The sequence below is a fragment of the Nelumbo nucifera genome, chromosome 5 (genome assembly GCF_055504915.1).
Source record: "Nelumbo nucifera cultivar China Antique chromosome 5, China Antique-T2T, whole genome shotgun sequence".
In the NCBI taxonomy this organism is placed as follows: domain Eukaryota; kingdom Viridiplantae; phylum Streptophyta; class Magnoliopsida; order Proteales; family Nelumbonaceae; genus Nelumbo; species Nelumbo nucifera.
The window spans coordinates 1,149,802-1,172,907 of NC_142653.1; the positions used below are offsets into that span (position 1 = coordinate 1,149,802).

At 36.6% G+C, this 23,106-nt stretch overlaps 1 protein-coding gene across 3 annotated transcripts; it reads left to right on the top strand.

Moving 5' to 3' along the window:
* Nucleotides 1-2,018: 2,018 nt before the first annotated feature.
* LOC104603796 (inner membrane localized protein) lies at nt 2,019-21,299 on the top strand. Of its 3 annotated transcripts, XR_736268.3 has the most exons (6): nt 2,020-2,178; nt 3,375-3,507; nt 6,047-6,146; nt 6,907-6,993; nt 20,860-21,081; nt 21,158-21,299. XR_736268.3 is itself a non-coding variant. In XM_010267943.3 (5 exons), the coding sequence occupies exons 1-5, from the start codon at nt 2,115-2,117 to the stop codon at nt 20,992-20,994; spliced, it is 516 nt and encodes a 171-aa protein (XP_010266245.1). In that variant the 5' UTR covers nt 2,019-2,114; the 3' UTR covers nt 20,995-21,299. The 3 variants fall into 3 exon arrangements, 2 of the variants coding, with proteins under 2 accessions (XP_010266245.1, XP_010266243.1); XM_010267943.3 differs by having other exon boundaries at nt 2,019-2,178; nt 20,863-21,299; XM_010267941.3 differs by having other exon boundaries at nt 20,860-21,299.
* Nucleotides 21,300-23,106: the final 1,807 nt, after the last annotated feature.

Consider the following 23,106-nt stretch of genomic DNA (forward strand, 5'->3'; position numbering starts at 1 on the left):
AAACTAGCGGAAGATTGGGCTGCTTGGGCTTGGGAGGCCCATAATGTGGTTTTGAATTGCTTGGGAGACTCTCTTCTCCCCATTTCATGCCTCATTGAAGACTAATGTACCATGGAGACTAAGGACCATTTATGGAGGAATGCTGGAAGGCTCGTGATATGTTAAGTTGGAGAGTGGGGTATCATCACATTTACCGGGAAGCAAGAGAACCTCTTTCTTATATGGGCTCTCTCTCTCTCTCTTATGTAATGATAATATTCCCTGTTTTTTAGCTGCTATTTATTATGGAGATTTGTGAGGCTGAGCTAACCCTTCTTGTGTAGCTCATCCATCCAATTGGAATCTGCTACTCAGAGAGCTCTAGTCACACTCACCTACGGCATCCCACCATGTATTGAGAACATTTTCTATGAATAATAACATATAAGTGCTGAAGATGTTTCTTATGGTGCATTTGGTATATGTTGTGAGGTTGATGTTAAGAGCAAATCCAAACTCGTTGGGTGTATGATATTAATTAATTATAGGGTAAGAGTGAGAGAGAGTTGATTAATTGTAATCCCCTGTAAAAGAGACAGGTAACTTGTTAAATCTATATTATATATAAAAGTGATAATACAATGTGATTTTTTTTTGGAATAAAGTTATCCTATACTTATTTGTTTGAGAAAGGGTATAAAAGTCATTTTATTACAATTTTAATGTTAGCCTTTATGGTTACTAGAATGCCCATAATTGTGTATTTAATCAATTTTTAATGGTATTGGTTGAAAATGTAACTTCAATTATTAATTCCCACCTTATTTAATCCCATTTCATTCATGAAGTCTTATATTTTAATTATCAACTCCCATTTTTTCTTATTAAATCCGATACTTAAGTTATTTTTTGCTAATAAATGCTACTAATTAGATTTATATTAATATTTTTAACAACATAAACCCATATATTTTAAAATTGACTAAAAAACAAAACCATTCATTGTCTAATTAGTGGCTAAGAAATTCAACCATCCGAATCAAATTGATCAACCTATGAAGCCATAATTAGGTAATAAAATTTTTAAAATAAGAATAAATATAGAAAGTTACAAAAATGTAAAAAAATACACATTTATGATATTTTTATTAATTAAATTAAAACAACAAGTTTAATAAATAATACTTATTTTTATTGATAATGAAAATGAAATACATAGTTTAAAACTAACCAAAATTAAAATGATTTTAATGTTTGAAAAAAAATCAATAGTTCAACTTTTGGGTCAAATGTGTTAACATTTAATGTCATAAATAAATAATAAAAATTAATAAAATATAAAAATACAAAAATGGAAAAAATAAATAAATTTTGCAAAAAGAAAAAGATTCAATCACATGTATAATATCATATAATTATCATATTAAACAAAAATGTAAGTATGACATATCAAAATTATTTCTACACACATAAATACAAAAAAATATAGAAAAAATTGAATACATGTATAATTCTATATTTGCACTACTATTAAAAATATAAATAAGATTGTGAAACTTTCTTCCGACTAAAATAATAATTTTTTTGATTTAGTCCCTATTTAATTGTGACAATTAAATTGTAAATTGAACTACTATTGTTCACATTATTCCCCTCTATTTAAATTTTACATTTTTTTGATAAATGAACAAAAACGATAAAATATTATAAAAAGAAGAATCTAGTAAAGCAGATAGGCCTATCAATGATACTTGAAACTTCACAAATCGATCAAATTATCACATATTTGAATGAGATATTTATGTAATTAGATTTTAATTTTGCAATTTACATATAATTAATAATAAAAATTAAAATAAAAAAATATATTTATAAAAATTTATAAATAGATTATTATTATCATGATTTAGAATTATTTTAAAAATCGACTCGGGCGGGTACCCGCAGGCCGGAACCTGGTGGCAGCGGGGTTTGATCCGAGTCTGCTACAACCAGCGAGTGAACTTACCAACTGACCCACCATTAACATCGATTTTATCGAATCGAGAAAAGGAAAATAAAAAAGGAAAATTGTCTCACGCAGAACTCCCGTTTCGCCGTTCCCATCGCTTGCTCTCGCCGGAAGCTCCTAAACGATGACTACTCTCGGAAATGCATTTGTGTCCACCAGCAATTCTCAAACCCAGTTATCATCATCAGGTGATTTCCCTCTTGAAATTTGTACTTCCTTCTTTTATCCCATTACCCTTGTCCGTTTCTTTGATAATCTACTCGATTTCTTATGATCTTGCAATCTAGTTTCTCTTCAAATTCGTTGCTGTTTGGTTCGTCCTCTGGCTTTCTTTTTCATGCATTCTGTTATTTACAGTACTGTTGAAACCGCCTCTTCTTCTTCTTCTTCTTCTTCTTCTTCTTTTTTCTGATTTAGTTGGTGCCGGATTAAATAGAAATGTCAGGAGATGGACTACGATCTCTATGCTTAATCCAATCCAACCGTGTCCATAGTGTTATCCAGTTAATTCTGTCACATTCCAGTCAGTAGTTTATAAATGCTGTGAGCTTGCTGAAGGTAAGGAGTGAGTTTGCACAATATCCATAGTAAGAATGAGACTGCAAATTACTTATAGGGATCCTGAAGTAAGGGTTATTGGACTATTCCTAGTATGGTTTCTTGAGTGTCAAATTTTGGTAAGTGTTTTCGTAATTAAGTTTGGCAATTTTAGACGATTTTGGTCAAAATTGAATACCCATACCGAAAAGAGTTCTAGTTGTTCCGTGAGGGACAGCTGTAATAGTAAATCGTATTATAGTTTTGTTGGCCAGTTGAAATGCCGAGAACGGTGCTTGGACATTAACCTGACAACACAAAGCTAAATTCATGCTAATTATGGTCGATGCAACTCTAAAATGTTAAAAAGGCTTGAAGCAGGACCAATGGACTCCAATCCTACGTGGATCCTTGCATAAGTAAGACCATATGTAAATGCAAAGTAAAATGATTTTGAAATGAACAAATCTACTTCTACCAGAGACTAGACTTGAGATATGTGCATAAACTCCAATGATTTGGACTGAAATATTCCAGCTATTATTTCCATCCCTTTATGGTGAAAACTTTGTTTTATGTTCCTTCTAATTTGTTTTGATGTAAAATGCAAGAAAGACAAAGTTTTGATTCTGAAAGGAGTGGAAATATAGCTCAAATATTTCAGCCTGAAAAACATTTTCATCCATTTTATGGTGAACAAACAAATACAGCCTTAGCATTAATCGGTCTTATGGAACCTCAAGTTGGGAAATATGTGATATACACATTATTGAAGCCCCGGCCACAAAAATGTTTCAATTTATATCCAAACCCCATATCAGTAACATGTTGCATTATCCTCTTCTAGGTTTTACCTTGAAGTCAGCAGAGAAGTGTCTTGTGAAAATCAACTCCACTAATTTGTCTTTCAGTTCCGTTCCCCAGAGGAAAGCAAAATTTCCAACTTATAAAAGGTCACTTACAGTTCAAGCTGGGTACAGGTATTGCTTATTACCATATCCATTTTCTCAGTCTTTAGTTTTCTTATTATTCTAGTGTTTGATTGTGATCTAGCTATTCTGGTGCAATACTCAAGAGGATGTACTTGTGTTCATATTTGGTTAAAGGAACATTATTGAGAGTTGAATTTTTTGCCCTTCTGAAAAGTTTGAAAATAGCCTAATTGCCTATTCATCAGGCTGGAGTGGAATATTGGTGGGAGGAGAGTCAAGTGGTAATTGGCTGGTTTCTTTCAAGAACAGATGGCCCTTGGCCCCCGAGACATCTACTTAGAGGTTCTAAGTTCCTAGGGTTCAACATGAACGGTTCATCGAGATGGATCCCAAGGTTTTGGCAATGCTGCTGCTAATTCGTTAGCTAGGGGAGGGGTTAAAAGGGTTGACCTGGAATAGGGGGCATCTGACCTGGAATGAATTAATAAGCATGTCTTGCTCTAATTGATGTTTGGCATATATATATATATATATTTCTGTTGATTCCTTTTTTTAAACTTTTCAATAAACTGTTTGATTATTGTTACTGATAAAAAACTTGTTGCAGATTATATATTACTTTTCAGTTAATTTTGACTTTTCTATTTTGTATGAGTGTTTTCTGTTAATTTTTTTTGACAGGTAAAACTAAGATATATTAGCAAAAAGAGATAGATATACAATCTTCAACCCTGGGTATCCCATTGAAGTAATTGTTGCAGACAAAAAAGGGAGAAGGATGAGTTTTGGCAGCTTGGGATACCGCATGGGCTGTTAAGTTAGCATTCCTACTTATATACATAAACTTTACATAGTTCAAGTTTCCTAATAGCAAAAAAGTATTCAAAAACAGCCAGTGGCAAGTCCAAGGGTAGTCCTTGTGATCATTGAAGGCGCTTATCAGGCACTGGGAATCAGCACAAATGCAAACTTCATTAAAAGACCAACTCTGAAGTTCTTTAATCGCCTGCAATACAGCAAATAGTTAAACCTGAAGAACTGAATTGACTTCAGAAGTACGACCTCCTAAAATTTCTAATACAGATAAGTTTCTTGAGACGATAACAACTCCAAAAGTATAAAGAGAATGAGAAATTTTTCCTGCGTCAGTGAAAATGAGAAAGTCAGTTTGCTGAGTCAAGCTTATGGTTAAAACATTCTGACCTTGAGGATTTGGCAGGGAAGTAGGGCTAGGATGATTAGAGAGACGATAAAGAGTATTCACTAGCTTAGCCACTTTCTCCGGGTTAGTAACTGTATTATTAAAAATCAGATCATTCCTAGCCTGCCAGATAGAATACCAAGCGACAACTAACCAGCCGAGAATTTGCAAGAAAAGATTATGATTATTGACAAGATTATGCAAGATTTTAAAATTAGAAGCGATATCATCCCTGAGGCAAGGTGTGCAGATGCAGATTCCAAGGATTTGAGAAAAGAACAGCTTGGGCAAACTGACAATTAATGAATAAATGGTTTAAGGTTTCATCCTGATTTTTACAAAGGCCACACAAACTCTGGTCAATGTCCAGATGTAATGGAGTTCTGACAGGAATGAACTTGTTTAAGAGACGCCACATAAATCACTGGTATCTAGGAGGAACAGGCAACTTCCAAATGTGCTTTAAACAAAATTTCAAATCAGAGTTGAGAGTTGGCAAAGCATTTTGCAAATCTTTTTTATAATGAAATTTGATGGAGAATTTACCAGAAGAGTGATGAATCCAGATCCAAGAAATTTCAAATCAGTGTTTTCTGTTAATTTGGATCTTTCAAAGTCTATTCAATAGTTCCCATAATGCTTCTTTTGTCAGATATTCACCTGTTGCATTTATGAAGTTGTGCTGTATAACTATACTATTCTTAAGTGTTTTCCATGAACAATCCAGCATCTAACCAATGCTTTTTCATCCTTCTCCAGCAAAAGTCTTCCATCCCTCCCTCCTCTCCTCCCCTCTCCCCCTTGCAGCCCTTCTTGCACCCATGGACAAAATCTAAACACATGCGGTTGTCATCCCTGTCTGTCTCTTATTTCACAAGCACAATAAATCATCTCATTTATAATTACAGTTTTCTGTCTTTCTGTGTAACTGCAGTGTGGAGTGTGAACTGATTTCTTTACTTTTCAATAAACTTTTTGATTATGTTACCGATAAAAAACACTTGTTGCAGATTGTATCATATTTTCCTAGTTAATTTGACTTTCTCTTTGTATCATAAGCATGTTCTGTTAACTTGAATGTTTCAAAATCTATTTAAAAGTTCCTGCAATGCTTCTTTTGTCAGATATGCACCTGTTACGTTTTATGAAGTTATGCTGCATATTTGACCAGCTGTACTATTTTTAAGTGTTTTCTGTGAACTATTCAAATGCTTTTTCAGTCTTCCCCAGTTCCCTCCCTCCCCCCTCTCCCCTCTCCCCTCTCCCTTGAATCCCTCTCACACTTGTTAACAAAGTTGTTGTCACCTGTGTTTGTTTCTTATTTAACAAGCACTGTAAATCACCTTGTTTGTAATTACAGTTTGCTGTATCTCTGTGCATCTGCAGTGGAGATGGCGGAAAGACAAGCAGTGCAAGCAGCTTCATTGGTGGTTTTGTATTGGGTGGGATAGTGGTCGGAATGCTAGGCTGTGTATATGCACCTCAGGTGATCATTTGGGCTAGAAGTTCCTATTAGATTATCTTAACACATTATTACTTTACCTTCTCTCTCTCTCTCTCAAAAAAAAAAAAAAAACATTATTGCTGCACATGCTACTATTTTTGTTTTCTAGTACATTGACCACAACTTGGGTGGGTAATATACCAAAGTGACAGGCTTAATACGTAGTTACATGCTTATGTGATCAGGTATATGGGCAGTCCTACCCGTCTGAGGATCCTGTTTACCCATAGGACATCCTTAGAGACATCAGCCATACCCCTGCATATAGAGCCTTAGGAGTTAGGAATTAAGATAAACCATTTATAGTGCAATATACTTTTGCAAAACATGATTCCAAGACAATCTAAAATCTACTGTTGACAGCTTTAGACTTTCCTTTGGAGAGAGTATGTTCCCAGATATTCCAAATCAGTTTACTCAAGTATTCTATATTCAAATTCTTTAGGGCCATGGCTATTTGATCTTCTTCGGAGGGCCTCTTGAACACTTGAATCGCCTGAGCTCATCACCTAGTGGTGAATTCAGTAAATGATTATGTTTGTCCTTGTTGAACCAACTCTAGTACTTTTTGATCTGTGTGATCATGTTGTCCTAACCTGCAGAGATTAGTTTGATGCTTTTGGGAGGTTACTAAGATTGCAGGCAACAGCCTGTTAGGAAGTTTAGTTGTCAAATATTTTGTCCTTTAATTGGATTGATAGTTTAGCTAATATTTCTAACAACAAATTATATTATCTTATAGATCAGTAAAGCACTAGCTGGTGCCGACAGAAAGGATTTGATGAAGAAGCTCCCAAAGTTTATCTATAATGAAGAAAAAGCTCTAGAGGTGAGGATATATTCTCAATTTGTCATCAGTTTCAGACCTTTTTAGCAAGAATAGTTATTATTTTTTCTATAAGAAAGAACAGTTATTTTCATCATTAATCATTTTGGTTTCAATTCAATTTGTTTTTTTATATATGCTATGACAATCCATAAGCTGGTAAAGGCATGGTGGACAGGTGAAAATTTATTGCTGTTATTGGTAGTATAGTTGATCCTTGGTTCTTTTTGTTCTCTGTTCTTTATTTTCTTAATCTGAGCATACTTTCTAAAAGTTCCTTTACTTTGCTCGTCTTTAATTCGGATGTGATTCTCTAAGTTGAGGAAGTTTTACCTCTTAGTAGAGTTCATATTGCAAATGTATTGGAAACATAGTTGTCAGGGTGATGCCTTGGCGATGAGGCACTCATGGAGGGTCGCCTTGCTTAATCACCAATATATTTTTTACATGGTGCTCTTGGATACTTTTATATTCTTAACTTTTTGAGATTACAACAATAAAATAGACATTAAACTAAATTATTTAGTTTAAGTTAAAATACTAGTTTCTTTTTACTATTTTTTCTCATTTGTTGGGGTTTAATCAACATGTACATTGCCTTGAACCCTTGAAGAATTCAAAACTTGAACCCATAAGCATGGAAGAACTCAAAATTTTGTCCAATTAACACATTGATTTTCTTCTTTTTCTTTTCTCTTCTTTCATACATTGTTTTATTTTCTTCCTTTCCTAAGACAAAAATAGAGGCTCTGCCTTTCTATTTTCTGAAATTTCTTTTCTTTCATTTTTTCATGAATATGTTGATTTTCTATGTTTTAAATGAAGTTTATACATTTTTTATGAAGATTATAGACAATCAGTAGTGAATGATGGTTGTTGCTTGCTATGGAACCTGGGGAATTACCTTGGGATGTTAGGATTCATGGTTTTTAATCAAAAAGGTCCCATTGCCTAGGCGGCAACAAGGATCAAAATATCAATATTTCTGATACCCAAAGTTGGGTATTGATGTGCATTTTTATCACTGATACTCTATTTTTTTTTTATTTTATAATGATTGGAGGGATGCCTTTGATATTTGGGACATTTTAAAAGTTTTAAAATGTTTTTGTATCAGTGTATTCATGCATTTTGAGATCCATCAATACGTATACGATATGCCCGATATGGGGCATATTGTATCGTTATTTTAATCCTTGGGCGACAAGGTGCACTTCTACTGTTTTGGTAGTAAAATGAAAATTTTATTAATGAAAAGGAACATACAATCTGAGCAGGCCTCAAGGTAACACCAGGTATCTAGTCCAACTCAGAAAAAACAATCAGAATTACAAGTTTGTAACTCAAGCACATCCCAAAATCTATCCCCCAAATTTGATCTGCTAACTTGTGCAAATTCAGGAAGGATTAGCACACACTCTGCCACTGTTTTGCCTATGACCACCACCAGCCTTTCAATGTTCCAGTCTTTGTTCTCAAACAACATTTATTTTTATCTTTCTAGATGGTCCAGCAGATAACAAAGGGAATGCACCTCCACACTACTCTGTCCTTCTTGCTTCCTCTGAATAGACCTGTTCATGGGCCGGCCTTGGGCTTGGCTTTTGCTAAAATTTGAATGGGCCCGGACCAAAGCCCGACCTCGACACAGTGTTAAAGTCAGGCCTGAAGCCCGGCCTGTGAACAGGTCTACCTCTGAACTTTGGCTACAAGGATGAAAAACTCTCATACCAAAAAGAGAAGAATTGGATTTCCAAATGAAACCGGCAACCTTACAGGGAAAAAAAGTGGTAAATTGATTCCTCCTGCTCTTCACACATGTACCAAATACTGGCCATTGAAGCCCTTACTTTTAAGGTGATCTATGTTAGAATACCATCCATTGCAACCAGCCTTGCAAAGGCTTTCACTTTTGGTGGAACAAGATTACCCCAAACACCAACCACCTAACTTGTATCCATCTGGTTCTAAATTAAAGCTGAATAAAAGGACTTCACAGAGAATCTTCCATCCCCATATTTCTTCCACCAAAGTTCATCTCTAGTTGAACTTGAAAGCTTCAATTGTTCTAACTTATCCAATAACGAGATGCTGGGATTGGAGGTGTGTTCAAGGAGGAAGACGGGAATATACGATGGGCTTTCAGTGGACCCCCTTAGGGATTGCGGACTCTACAAAAGCTGAGGTCTTGGCTGCCTTAACAGGCCTTCAAATTGCTAAGAGGCTGGGTTTTGCATCCCTAACTATTGAAGGAGACTCTGCAAACACTATTAAATGGTTAGAGGAGAAGGATAGTGGCCCTTGGCGCCTAAAGCACTACCTGGCTGAAGCAAGAGATATTATGGCTCAGTTAAATGTAAGCCTTAAATGGATTCCTAGGACCCTAAATTCTGTGGCTGACAATCTAGCAAAATCAGGGATTCACAGGGACTTTTTGTTTAGTGATTGTATGTTACCCTGTAATCTCCCGGGAGAAGTCTTTTCCTTTCTTGTACATCCTCTCATGTACTCCTATTTCTTATATAATAAATTGTCATCCACCTCCCAATCAAGAAGTGGCCTTCTAAATTTAGGGCACCAGGCTAGTTGCTAACCTCTCATCTGATAGCATTGACTAATCCTAATGTCATTCTCAGCCAGTTTATAAAGCCTGGAACACAGCTCACTCAACTTTCCAACTCCACACCAATCATTTTCCCATATTCTTACTCTAGCACCATCCCCCACAAGAAACTTAGTTGAGTTCTTCAGTTCTTGTTTAAACATCATGAATCCTTTCCAAACACTTACCCCGTAAGAAGTAGACACCTCCCTCAATTCCCACCCAAATCTCACCACCCCATACTTCTCCACCACCACTCTCCTCCAAAGTGAGTCCCTCGCCTTCTCTAACTCAAACATCCAAAACCATTTTCTAAGCAATGTCTTATTGAGAGTTTTCAACCACCTATTCCCCAAATCCCCTCCTTTAGCCTACAAACTTTCTCCCAATTAACTAATCAGAACTTCTTACTTTCTTAGGACCCTCCACACCTTCCCAAAGAAAATCTTTTTGGATCTTCTCCACTCACTTTGCAACTTCTGTTGGGATTCTTAGCAAAGAGATATATAGGTAGACTTGATAGCATTCTCCTAATAATAGTGATTCTTCTCCCCAAAGAAAGGTATTTTGGCCTTCCAACTACCCAACCTCTTCTCCACTCTTTCAATAATTGGCTTCCACACTGTTTCCGAAAAGGACTTTGAACCAACCAACAAGATGCCCCCTTTCGCCTAGCCTCTAATCAGTGCCTTGAAAACCATAGTCAGAAATATCAGAAACGACATATAGAAATGTTATAAAAATTATAGACTTGTGGAAACATTGTGAAATATGCAAAAGTATATAATGCTATTTTATGTAACAATAAAAGATGCATATGCAGACCCTTTTAAATTATTATCTTGTTCCAAATCATCAAACAGAGGTAATTGATCAAAGAAAATAATACACTACAATGCTGTCCTGTAAATATAAGAGTCAAAACTATATAATGGATAAGAGAGAAGCAAAATTTATACTCATAGAAGGTGCAAATAATTTAGTATAGGTAGACCCATTTAAATTATTATCTTGTTCCAAATCATCAAACAGAGGTAATTGATCAAAGAAAATAATACACTGCAATGCTGTCCTGTAAACTTTAAGAGTGAAAACTATATAATAGATAAGTGAGAAGCAAAATTTAAACTCATAGAAGGTGCAAATAATGTATTATGCAATAAATACTAATAACCAACACCCCCTATCGCCTAGCCTCACCTTGATCCCCTGAAAAGTATGCCTCTAGAGTCCACTCCTTTACTTTGACAATCAAGAAATACAAGACATCTTAACGTGTTCACACCACCTACTTGTGACTGGTGATTTAATAAAAGGTATGCTTAGGCATACAGGTGAGACACATTTCTGGGTGCAACCCCTTTACAAAGGTTTTGCTCTATTTGTGTTTTTTAAGCATGTGGTGGCTTTGCTCACCAAAACTTCGAGAACTCCCTATTTGCTAATGTTGTTCATTCATTCATTCTAATAAAAGATATATATATATATATTTTTTTTTTTCTGATAAAAAAAAGATATTTTTTCTTTGAGAACAAGTGAAGTAATATATCTTTAAAGAAAAGAGAAAGCATGTACAACAAGCTGCTGTACACAGGGATTTACAAAACACTGCCCAAGCAGTCCTATACCCACCCTGCCCTGATTTACAAAAAGGTTATCATATACAAAAAAGGAGTTAAAATTTCTATCTTTAACCAACTTGTTTACAGAAAGCCAAGAACACATTTTGCCCACAATTTTCTGAAAAACTGGATCAGTGGTGCTACTTTTATTCTTGAAAATTCTTGTTTTCTCTCTTGCCAGATGCACCAAAAAGTTGCTGCTGGAGCCATGTACCAACCCAATTTCCCCCCCTTGGAAAGTCCTATACTCCAGCCTTGAACAAATTGCAATATTGATTCTAGACAGCAACCTTTCACTTCGAACAAACTCCAAATTTTGGACCAAACCTCAGCAGAAAATCTGCAATGCAATTGCAGATGATTCACAGATTCCTCTTAATAAAAGATATTTTTAAAGGATAGTTAACATTAAAATCATTTTTTGTAGGGATTAAGAATTTAAAACCCTAACATGGACTTGTTTGGGCTTGCCTCAAGAGAAAGGTGGCTCATAGGATTTGGACTGAAAGATCATCATATTAGTTATTTAAAATAATGCAACTGGGAAAGATATGAAGAAATCGAAAGTTTAGTATGCTTGAATATGTTGTATATGTTATTTTTTGCATTTTCACTTTAAATATGTTTTATATGTAATGTTTATGTATTTTAATTTGAGCTAATAGGCTTTTTAAAACATCTTGTTTAAAATCAAAGCTTGTTTTTTAATCAATACTATTTTTGATATTTTTAATTTATTTTGAAAATTTTTACTTATTTTGCATTTTTTCGATTTTCTTTTTTTCAGATTTTGCACATTGCTTCAAAAAGACATGTGCCTTGCCTTTCTCCTTGCGCCCCGGGCGCAAAATGCCCTTTGCAATTTTTTTGTGCCTTGTACTTTTAAAACACTGCTCAGACATGCTATTAATCAAATGAAAATCCAAATTATCCAGTGAGTGCATCCTGTTGTTGCTACCCCAAATAACACGTTAACAACCTACTAACATGTGAAAAAGAAGTCTTTCAAAAAAACATATGAAAAAGAATCTTTCGAAAAAAACATGAAAAAGTAACTAATCAAAGAAAATAATACACTACAATGCTGTCCTGTAAACTATTAGCCATGGCTTTTGCTATTTAATAACTTTTTTTTTTAAGTTTTTTTCCCCAAAATTGCATCAGGGGGTCGGTTTTAATCATGCCTACCCTTTGAAAATGGTAAAAGTCCGAAACACCCCTTATTTGGGGTTTCAGACAATTCCCGATATGATACAATATGCTCAATATGGGGTGTATCGTATTGAAATTTTGAACCTTGCCATTAGCGTCAAAACTATATAATAGATGATGGAGAGAGAGAGGCAAAATTTAAACTCATAGAAGGTGCAAATGGTTGTAATAGATCACACAAATAATTTATTATACAATAAATACTAGAACCTACAACCCACTGTCACCTAGCCTCACCTCGATGCCTTGAAAAGTATATGTTGAGGGTCCACTCCTTTACTTTGACAATCAAGAAATGTAAAGACAGCTTAACATGTGGAGCAATGAGTTCACACGGTCACAACACTTTCTTTTGACCCTCCAATAAAACACAACATGCTATCAGCCAATGAAAAACCAAATCACCAAGTGAATGCTTCAGCTTCACTGGTTGATTTGGTTTTGATGCGTTCACATGGTCACAACATTTATTTGTGACCCTCTAATAAAACCAAACACAAACGTACTATTTATCAAATGAAAAACCAAATTATCCAGGGAGTGCATCCTGCTGTTGCTTCCCCAAATGACACTAATAACTTGCTAACATATGAAAAAGTAGAGATTGCCTCTAGTATGGTCTACTACCTTACTATGACAATGTAGAAATATTAGGGTAGTTTAACATGTTGAACGATGAGTTCACATGACCACAACACTTTCATGTGACCTTTTAATGAAACACAAGCATGCTATCAATCAAATGAAAAGCCAAATCACCGAGTGAGTGCATGCTTGGGTGATTTGGTTTTGATGAGTTCACATGGTTACGTCACTTTTTTTGCCGCCCTACAATAATACACAGACATGCCAACAATCAAATGAAAAATCAAATCACCCAATGAGTGCATGCCTTTTTCCTACCCCAAACGATACAAAAATAACCCACTGACATATGAAAAACTAGAAATTATCTCTAAGGCCTACTACATAATTGGTCACTTATTAATTAATTGCAGATTTTCCAGAAAACTTTGGTATTTTTTTGGATGCAACTCTTGATGGAAGCTACAGTTGGACTCTTCCAAGTACAGTCATTGGTTTTGTTGCTCAGTGGATCAAACCAAGGATGGGAAAAAGAGGAAAGTTCTTTTTGAAAGCAGTAATTCATGCTGTGAAACACTGATAAAAAAAATTCATGCTGTGAAACCTGTGATGTGGGGAATCTAGGAAGAAAGGAACAGAAGAATTTCCCAAGATAGTTTCTCCTCTTTGTATCGTATTCGTGAGAGGATCTTATCCTTAATTTTCTCATGGATGCTGGTCCACTAACATTTGATGGTGTGAGCAGAGGGGAGTTACAAAGAAACTGGCTGCAGATTCTGCATACTTCCCCTTCCTCTCCAACTTCAACAAATCTACCTCGCCCAAGGAGGGAGTGTGAGTACCTGTTGCAGCTTGATGGCAGCTTTAGAAGGTCACTGCTTCCTCTCTCAGCAGTTGGAATAGGGTGCATTGTTAGAAACTCTATTGGAGACATCTTGTGGGCTTTTAGTTGTCTGGTTCAAGCTGTAGATGCCTCTGAAGCAGAAGTCCGCTCCCTTCTAGAAGGCTTAGGGTTTGCTAAGAGGTTCCGTTTCAGTCCCGTAGCAGTAGAAGAAGACTCAAGGATTACCATCAAGTCAAGTGGGAAAAAACTCAGATGAGGGACTGTGGGGGATAGCTCACCTTCTTGCTGAAATTCCTGAGCTGTCTTCTCTGCTGAACTGCACCTTTAGATGGACTCCCCGGGATTTCAATCGAACTGCTGATGTTTTTTTTTTATTGAAAACGGTAACTTTCATTAAGAGTATTAAATAAACATCTTACACTGTCAACCACTCAGACAAAGAGTGTTGACCCCAAAATAACATCAAGAATTACAATACAGCCCAAAATAAGTTTTCCCTGAAGGTCCCCTGTTTTGCCAAGCTATCTGCGAAAGAGTTTGCCGATCTCCTTACCCATTTGAATGTTACTCCAACTTCCCTTGCCAAGCAGATTATTTCCCTCATTTGCTGTTGAAACTTCCATACACCCAAACTCTTTGTTTGCAGCCACCCTATTAACAATTTAGAGTCTCCTTCCACCTCCAAGTTCTGAAACTCCCATTGCTTGGCAAATCTCAGGCCTTGTAGGAGAGCCAAAATTTCAGCTCTCAAAGAGTCTCCCACACCTATGGGACCAGAATATAGTGCCACCATTCTGCCTTCCCCATCCCTAAAGACTCCCCCAGCTCCCGAGGCTCCTGGATTACCCAAGGAGCTTCCATCAAAATTCAATTTTACCCTTTGTTGTGCTGCTGGTGTCCAAGAGGACTGAAAGATAGGTTGTCTGGTTGAAGAATTTGCCATTGCTGACCAGCCCCTTTGTATATCATCCACTGAAGAATTTTGAAATAAATCACTTACTTTCAGCCAGTGTATGACTTTAATGACTACACAGTCAATGATTTGTTCTTTTGATCTTTGTGCCCCTTGGAATATTCTGTTGTTCCTTTCTTCCCATAAAGACCAAAGAATGGCTGCTCTTGTTGCCCTCCACATCACTCTTCCCCTTTTCTTTGAAAGTCGGAAGAAACTTGGGTTGAAAAGACTTGTCACATACGGGGGAGTAGTCCACCTGCAGCCCCAAACACAAGATGCAAAGGGACAAGAAAGTAAAAGATGTGTTACTGTCTCACCATTTCCCATACAAAGGCAACAAACATGAGGGAAGAGGCATTGATTCGGCCTTCTTTTTTGTAAATTATAAAGAGTATTAATCTTCTGAAGCACCACCTCCCAACAAAAGGCTCTTACTTTTGGGGGTACAGGACTACACCAGACTTCCTTTGTGGGAAAAGAACCTCCTGGGTGCGAGGAAAGGAGTGCGGAGAAGGAGGCACATGTATAGGATCCAGAGGGGGACTCTAACCAGATCCTGCTGTCATGACAAGATAGGTCCAGGAAAACAGTATTAAGAAGTGAGATTAGTTCATCTACTAAGCCCAATTCATGATCTCTCAACCCTCTTCTTAAACCTAGATCCCAAGAATTTTCATTAACAAGCACTGAAGAAATCACTTTCCCTTTATTGAGGGGCAAAGCATAAATAGGTGGAAATCTATCTTTGAGAGGAATGTCCCCAAGCTAGATGCCCTCCCAGAAACGAATTTTGTTACTCAACAAGCATCATACTTGACCAGCGGGAGGAAAGAAAGTAGCAATTTGTGAATTTCTTTCCATTGAGAAGCCCTTGTTGCCCTAGGATCAAGATCAGCGTCCCATCCGTTGTTTGCCATGTCATGAATGCTTACAATTACATTATGCCATAGGTTCTCTTGTTCCAAAGGAAACCTCCATAACCATTTACCTAGTAAAGCCATGTTTCTAAGCTTGATGTTTCCTAACTCTAGGCCTCCACTATCCCTACTCCTTGAGACCACCTCCCACTTTACCAAATGGTACTTTTTTGTATCCCCTGACTCCCACAAGAAGTCTGTCATCAATTTCTCCAGTTTATTGGCCACTTTTATGGGGATCTTAAAGGTTGAGAGGTAATAGACTGGCAGATTAGTCAAAGTTGACTTTATTAGGGTTATTCTACCCCCTAGAGATATGTAGTTTCTCTTCCACCCAACAAGCCTTTTTGTGAATCTTTCCACTACCGGATCCCAGAAGCTAACTGAAGTCGGGTTCCCCCCCCTAAGGGTAGTCCAAGGTACTGATGTTTTAGCAAAGCAAGGCTTGGGAAGGGGATTTTTTGTATAGTGCTCTTTGCCATCTTAGTTGATCTAGACCTTTCTTTTTTTTTTTTTCTGGCCTGTTTGTACATCTCTTATGTCCACCCCTCCCCCCTCTTTTTGAATACGAGTTATCTTTCTCCAAAAAAGAAATGCCAAGGTATCCTAAGATGTGTTGTGATGTTTCACAATTTCACATGGTCACGATACTGCCTTGTAACCTAATAAAACACTAACATGCTATCAATAAAAAAAAATAAAAACAAATCACCCAGTGAGTGCAGTCCTAGGTGATTTTATTTTGATGAGTTCACGTGATCACAACACTTTCTTGTGGCCCTCCAATAAGTCACAGACATGCTAATAGTTAAATTTAAAACCAAATCACCTTGTGAGCGCATGCCCGGGGGATTTGGTTTTGATTAGTTTGCATGGTCACAACACTTTTTTGCAAAACTCCAATAAAACATAGGCATTTTATCGATTAAACAAAGATACAACCACCTATCAGTGCATGTTTGTTGTTGGTACCTAAAGGGATACATGAACTACCTGCTATCATATGATAAAATGGAGACTACCTCTAGGATCCACAACCTTACTAGGGATTTCAAGAAATATAAAGGTAGCCTAACATGTGGGGCAATGAGTTCACATAATCATAAGTCAAAGGATAAACCAGATCACACAATGAGTTCTTGTGACCATCTAATAGGGTGCAATCTGGGCAGGTCCAACTCGAGCCCTAATCAACCCAACTTGCAATTTTACATGGGTTGGGCTTGGGCCAAAAAGTTTGGGCTTTCTTAACTTTTGGACCTGGCCTGGCCTAGCCCTTGGGCTGCCCAAGCCTAGCCTGACCTTTCCCCAACCTGAGCCCAACCCAGCTATATACATAGTACACACACATATACATATTATTTGCATGCATATATAAGGTTTAAAATTTCTCAACATATCGGGTCGTATCGGCCGATACGTATCGTTCTGATAAGAGTTCGATACACGGAACGTGTAGAAATAATCTGTTCCGTTTATTTTTGTATGTATCGCATCGATACAGGCCTGTATCGGGCTGTTTCAGCTCTGTATCGGCCGATATGGGCCCGAAACAGTCCGATACGGCCTGTTACACTTGATTTTTTTTGGGTTCCCTTCATTCATTAATCTCTTTAATACTTCTATATTTAATTCTAACTTTTCTTTCATTAATTAGTTAGTTACTCCTCTAAATTTAAATTTTAGCGCCTAATTCGAATTCTCATGTTAATTCCGCTAATTAATGATACTCTCTCATTAATTCCACTAATTAATGATCCAGTCTTATTAATTCATTTTGTTAGTATAAAAATTACAGACTTTAAACAATGGCAAGATTTGATCCTTAGTCACCAGGTTTTAACAACCGTAAGTCACCACTAAGCCACACCCATTTGTTTGTTATGGTCATATGCATTATTATTTGTAAGTAAATTTTCTCTTTTCTTAATGGATATTTATTAATAAATGCTAGAATTAATTATTAAAATTTATACACTAATAAATATTAAGATAAATTGATATATACACATAACATTTATATTGGTTATTTGAAAATTGATGCATACACATCCATATTTTAGTTTTTTTTTTTGTTTTCTCACATTTTATTTATTCCATTTTTCAACAGTTATTAATTGTATCCCGATATCTCACACACACACACACACACTATATATATATATATTATTTGAAAGGTAAAGTAAGATTTTATTAAATCAGAAAAGACTCATTACAACAGGAGAACTAACCATAAAATGGCTACTCAGATCACAGAACAGTTTACAGAACCCAAATGGATTTAGATCTAAACAACTCAGGAACATTCAAGTTTTTAAAATCAGGGGCTACAGACACGCAAGAAATCAGCTTGCTAACCGCCTGCTGCACAATCTCCTCAGTGCTCTTTATTTTGTTGCTAAAGACTCTTCTGTACCTTTCTGACCAGATTACCTAAATCACATCCGCAGGAATAGTTCTCCATATTAATTTTCCTTTTTTCTTCAGGCCTTGAATATCCCAGCAGAGCAGCAGATCTTTAACTGAGTTTGGCATGACCCAACAAAGACCAATAGCCCCTATAAAATGACTCCAAACTCTGGAAGAGATAGGGCAGTGGATGCACAGATGGTCTGTGGATTCGGGCAATAGACCACACAAACACAACAGAGAAGGGAGATGAAGACCCCTTCTATCCAGATTGATTCTTGAGAGGCATTTGTTCAGCACCATTGTCCACACAAGGAAGTTAGACTTCGAGGGAGAACTAGAGTTCCACACTTGATGGCAGGGAAAGTCAGTCACCCCTGTTCTACTGAGCTTAAAATTAAGGGATTTAACTGAGAAGCAGCCATCCCTACTCCAGGTCCAACTCCATTCATCTTCACTATTAATATCTATAGACTGTTCCTGTAATATCTGCAATAGCTGCAGCACCCCATCTATTTCCCAATCGAACAGATCTCTTCTAAACTGAGGATTCCATACCACTGTATTATTGGATAAAACATAGGAATCCGCCACTGATATTTCCTGGTTAGCTGCACATTGGTAAAGAAGGGGAAAAGCCTCTTCTAAAGATCTGTCCAAACACCAGGGATCTTTCCAAAATTTCAGCCTACCACCACTTCCCACCTTAAATCTCACACCTTCATACATCACAGGTAGACATTTAAGAATCCCTTTACATTTAAATGACTTATGTACCATAATTTAAAACGTGTAATTATTGTTAGTAATATATTTTTTAGGATACATTTGAATTTCCTAACATATTTATGTGTATCTTGATTCTTCATCCGTATCTATGCATTTCCAAAGTGTATCCCGATATGTCTCTTAAAATTGTCTTTCTGATACACCTTGCACTTCCGACACTTTGAACCTTGATACATACATACACGCATACATGAACATATTCATTTATGTTAAATTTTAGTGTATGTTGTTTGACGAACCCAAGCACAGCCAGGTCCTGAGCTTAACCTGAGGGCATCAAATTTTAGTGCGGATTGGGCTCAGGTTGGACAGCTTGGGCTTGACCTTAGGCTTGGGCTAAGCTTGGACTTTAAGCACAATTCTTAGGGTTGGGCTTAGGTTGAATTTAAACTCGGTCCAGCCTGCCCAACTTGCATCCCTACCATCCAATAAAACACAAGTATGATGTTATCAATTAAATGTAAAATCAAATCACCTAGCAAAGACATGCTTGGTATTTCTTCACCAAATGATAGAAGAACTACCCACTATCATATAAACTAAACTAGAGACTACCTCTAGGATATACTACCTAACTATGACAATCAAGTAATGCCACTATCATGTAGAGTGATGCCTAGGCGATAAGGCTCTCAAGGAGGGTTGCCTTCACTTAAATCACCAAGATATTTTTTACATGGTTCTCTTGGATACTTTTATATTAACTTTATGATATTACAACAATAAAAGACATTATTAAGCTAGACTATTCAGTTTGAGTTAAAATATTAGTTTCTTTTTATTTGTTAGGGGTTCAATCAAGATGCATACTGAGAAACCTTGAAGACTTAAAAACTCAAACTAATACATGGAAGAACTCAATTTTTTCCAATCAACACACATTTATCTTCTTCTTCTTTCATCCTTTGTTTTCTTTTCTTCTTTTCCTAGGGCAAAAGTAGAGGCTTCGCCCCTCTGTTTTTTGAAATTTATTTTCTTTCCCCTTTTTTCACGAGTATGTTGATGTTCTATGTTTTAAATGAAGTTCATACATTTTTTATGAAGATTATAGACAACTTATAATGAAAGATGGTTGTTGCTTGCTATGGAACTAGGGAATTGCCCTAAGATTCATGGTTTTTATTCAAAAAAAAAAAAAAAACCATTTCCTAGGCAACAAGGTGCCCCGCCCCTATCACCTAGCTTCGTCTTAGCACTTTGAAAAGTGTGGTCAGAAATGTTATAATAGATCAACCAAATGATTTATTATACCATAAATACTAAGACTGAACTTCATGTTAGAAAAATTTTCAAGCTAGCTCAAAGTGGTAATCATGTCCATTAGATTACATTGCGACTCCACATTTTCTAAAAGATTGTCACCAACTTATGTTATGATACCATCCTTCAACTGCATGTATTTGTGATTCTTATGTCCTATTTTCTCCTGTTATCAACACTATATTTTCTATCTTTTATTACTCTTGTGAATTCCTTTTATTACTTCTCTCTATTTGGATGTGTCTCATCAACTTGGATTTTGACCTTCTGGCAAGTCAACCAAGGATCGCAATTTGATTTTATGCTTCGAAAAAGGAGAAATTCATCACAAAATTTGTAAGAAATTTCAAAATAGTGTAGATTTTACAACTTAATGAAATCACTAGGTAGAGCGGAATCTTGAAGTAGAACTACATGAGATGTTAATACCAACAATAACCGGAGTCCGGATCCGTTATACACACCCTATCCACAAGGCATTACATTCTTACATCAAGAACATTTCCCTGTGGGTAGGGTGTGGGTAGAAGATCCAAACTTATTAGGACATATGTAGATTAAGGAAGAAATGTACACATTGTAGCCATGTGGGATACATTGGCATCGATATGGAGAGACCATATTTCTATGTAACATTGCATTGATTATAATTATTATTATTTTTTTCTTTTTAGAAGACGAGGAAGATACTGGCAGAGAAGATAGAACAGTTGAACTCTGCCATTGACGACGTGTCTGTTCAGCTACGCGCAGAAGATGCACCAAATGGGGCTGCCGTGGGCTCAGATGAAATAGAAGCTGCTATATGACCATATGAGAATGGTCTTGTTCACCTACGATATGATTTTTTGTTAAACTACTATCCCTGGACTGAGATTTGCCATCAGCTACCACCGGTAATTTAACCCTTAACATTCTCTTCAGTTCTGTACTTCTTTATATTGATAAACAGTTTTTTGTCTACGATGCAAGGAACCAATAGTTTACCTGCATGCAGCATGTCACTGTGAGAACCCAGCTTTCGTTTTAGAACTGTCATGTTAAGAGTGCTTTCCATGCATTTTGTGGTACTTTCAACCATTTGGTAGAAGTCGTATTCTTGATTCAGTGGTTACTATCACCGATTTAATCAACTGATCGACAAAAAGGAAGAGAAAATAAAATTTCATTACTCGTGACTAGTTGAACGGCACTGTATGTTATAAAGGAGATAATACATGGGATCCATCGAATACGATTACTGAATCTGTGTGCATGTTGAATCAAATAGAATTTTAGTGGGTATGCATGCCAATGTACACATAGAAGAACTGCGGGGCAATCTTTTACAATCAACGCATATGTATTTTAGGTGGGAACGTGACGTGGGAGGGGAAAGACGTGATTAAAACTCTAAGAAGGTAGAATTAGCTCTTTCGACTGGGTTATTTGCCCATTTGGTAGCGCCGTACTGGAGGGTTATACGAGTGTGTAGGCTGTTAATTAACCATGGTCCATGGATTCCAGCGTGAGCTACAAAAGGTAAATACCCGCAGCGCCACAGTCCCCAGGTTGATTCTTGGAGGAGGGTACTGGTATGTGCTTGAGTGCTTCTACTGTTTACTGTTTAGATTTGATCTATGGAAACTGGAAAGATATCTTGAGGCAACTCTTTGGATGTTCGAAAGAAGATAATTTCTTAAATAAATTGTCCTCTATTTGTATTTATCAAAAGAAAAAAAAGAAGTCTTCTATTCGTTCTGGACTGCTGATTTTTGCTATCTTGTCAGTGGCCCTTCCAAATTCCAGTCATACGTCCTGATCCTCTGAATTGTACAATAGTCAATAGGTGGTGAGGCATGGTTAACTGCACTAGACTATCCAACCTCGCCCTAGACCTTTTGTATTTTTGCTAGGCAACCTTACTCAGCCCCAAGCAGTGCAAATGATTTGATTATAAATTTTGACCTATTTTTATTTCAAATTTTAGCTTGTTCTATTTGATCGCTGTACAAATGAAATAAATTAACACATGGAGCATAATAAAGTAAAATCCAAAACAAAATTAAACAAGCATTTGCATTTTTTATATTTGCACTAATTCTAATAAATTTGTACTATGTAACTCTTGGATCACTGACAAGTGACAAAAAGGAATCCAATCTATAATTCGACCAGCCTATCCCAACTGCGTACTTGATGTTGCTATTTGCAGTGGGAATTAAATGACAAATTTCTTTCTAAGAGCCAAACTTGACTCCTTATTTTGACTACTAATCTCCCACAGCACTCTCTGTGTTGTTGGTGGCTATGCAGTAAATGGAATAAAAACAACCTTCCCCCCCCCCCCCCCCCAAAAAAAAAAAAAAAAAAAAAAATCATGTCAATTATCCAGGTTCAAAAGGATATACCCGATTTGTCCAAAATGGGTTTGTCGCCGGCGCCGCATGCCGCGTGGGTTCGGTGAATTTGCCGGCGACAACAGTTTCATCCTCCTTTTTAATAAGGTTTATGGAGTATGACTTGTATGAGCGTGATCCTCGTTTTTAATTTTACTGGGAGCCCATGCCAGGTCACCCACTTCGAGGCATTATTAATTCAATGGTGACTACCAGTGACCATGATTCCTGTACATGCGCCAGCATGTCTCATTGCCTTTGATTCCTCCATTCCTGTATACAACATGTACTGTCTTTATCAATTATCACACGCATGACACACCACCGAGTCCCTCAGAGCATCACAGCCTCAGCCCCTCAGTCCCTCACACAACACAGCGCAAAAGGGCACCGACTCCGTATCAAAATTATAACTGAAGCGAGCATCAGTAGTCAGTAGACAGTAATTGATGATAGCGTTCCACTGAAAAAAACGTATTTATTTTCTGTTGTTTTCTTTCTATTCTTTTAACTGGAGAGTGGGACACCAATATAGAATGAGCA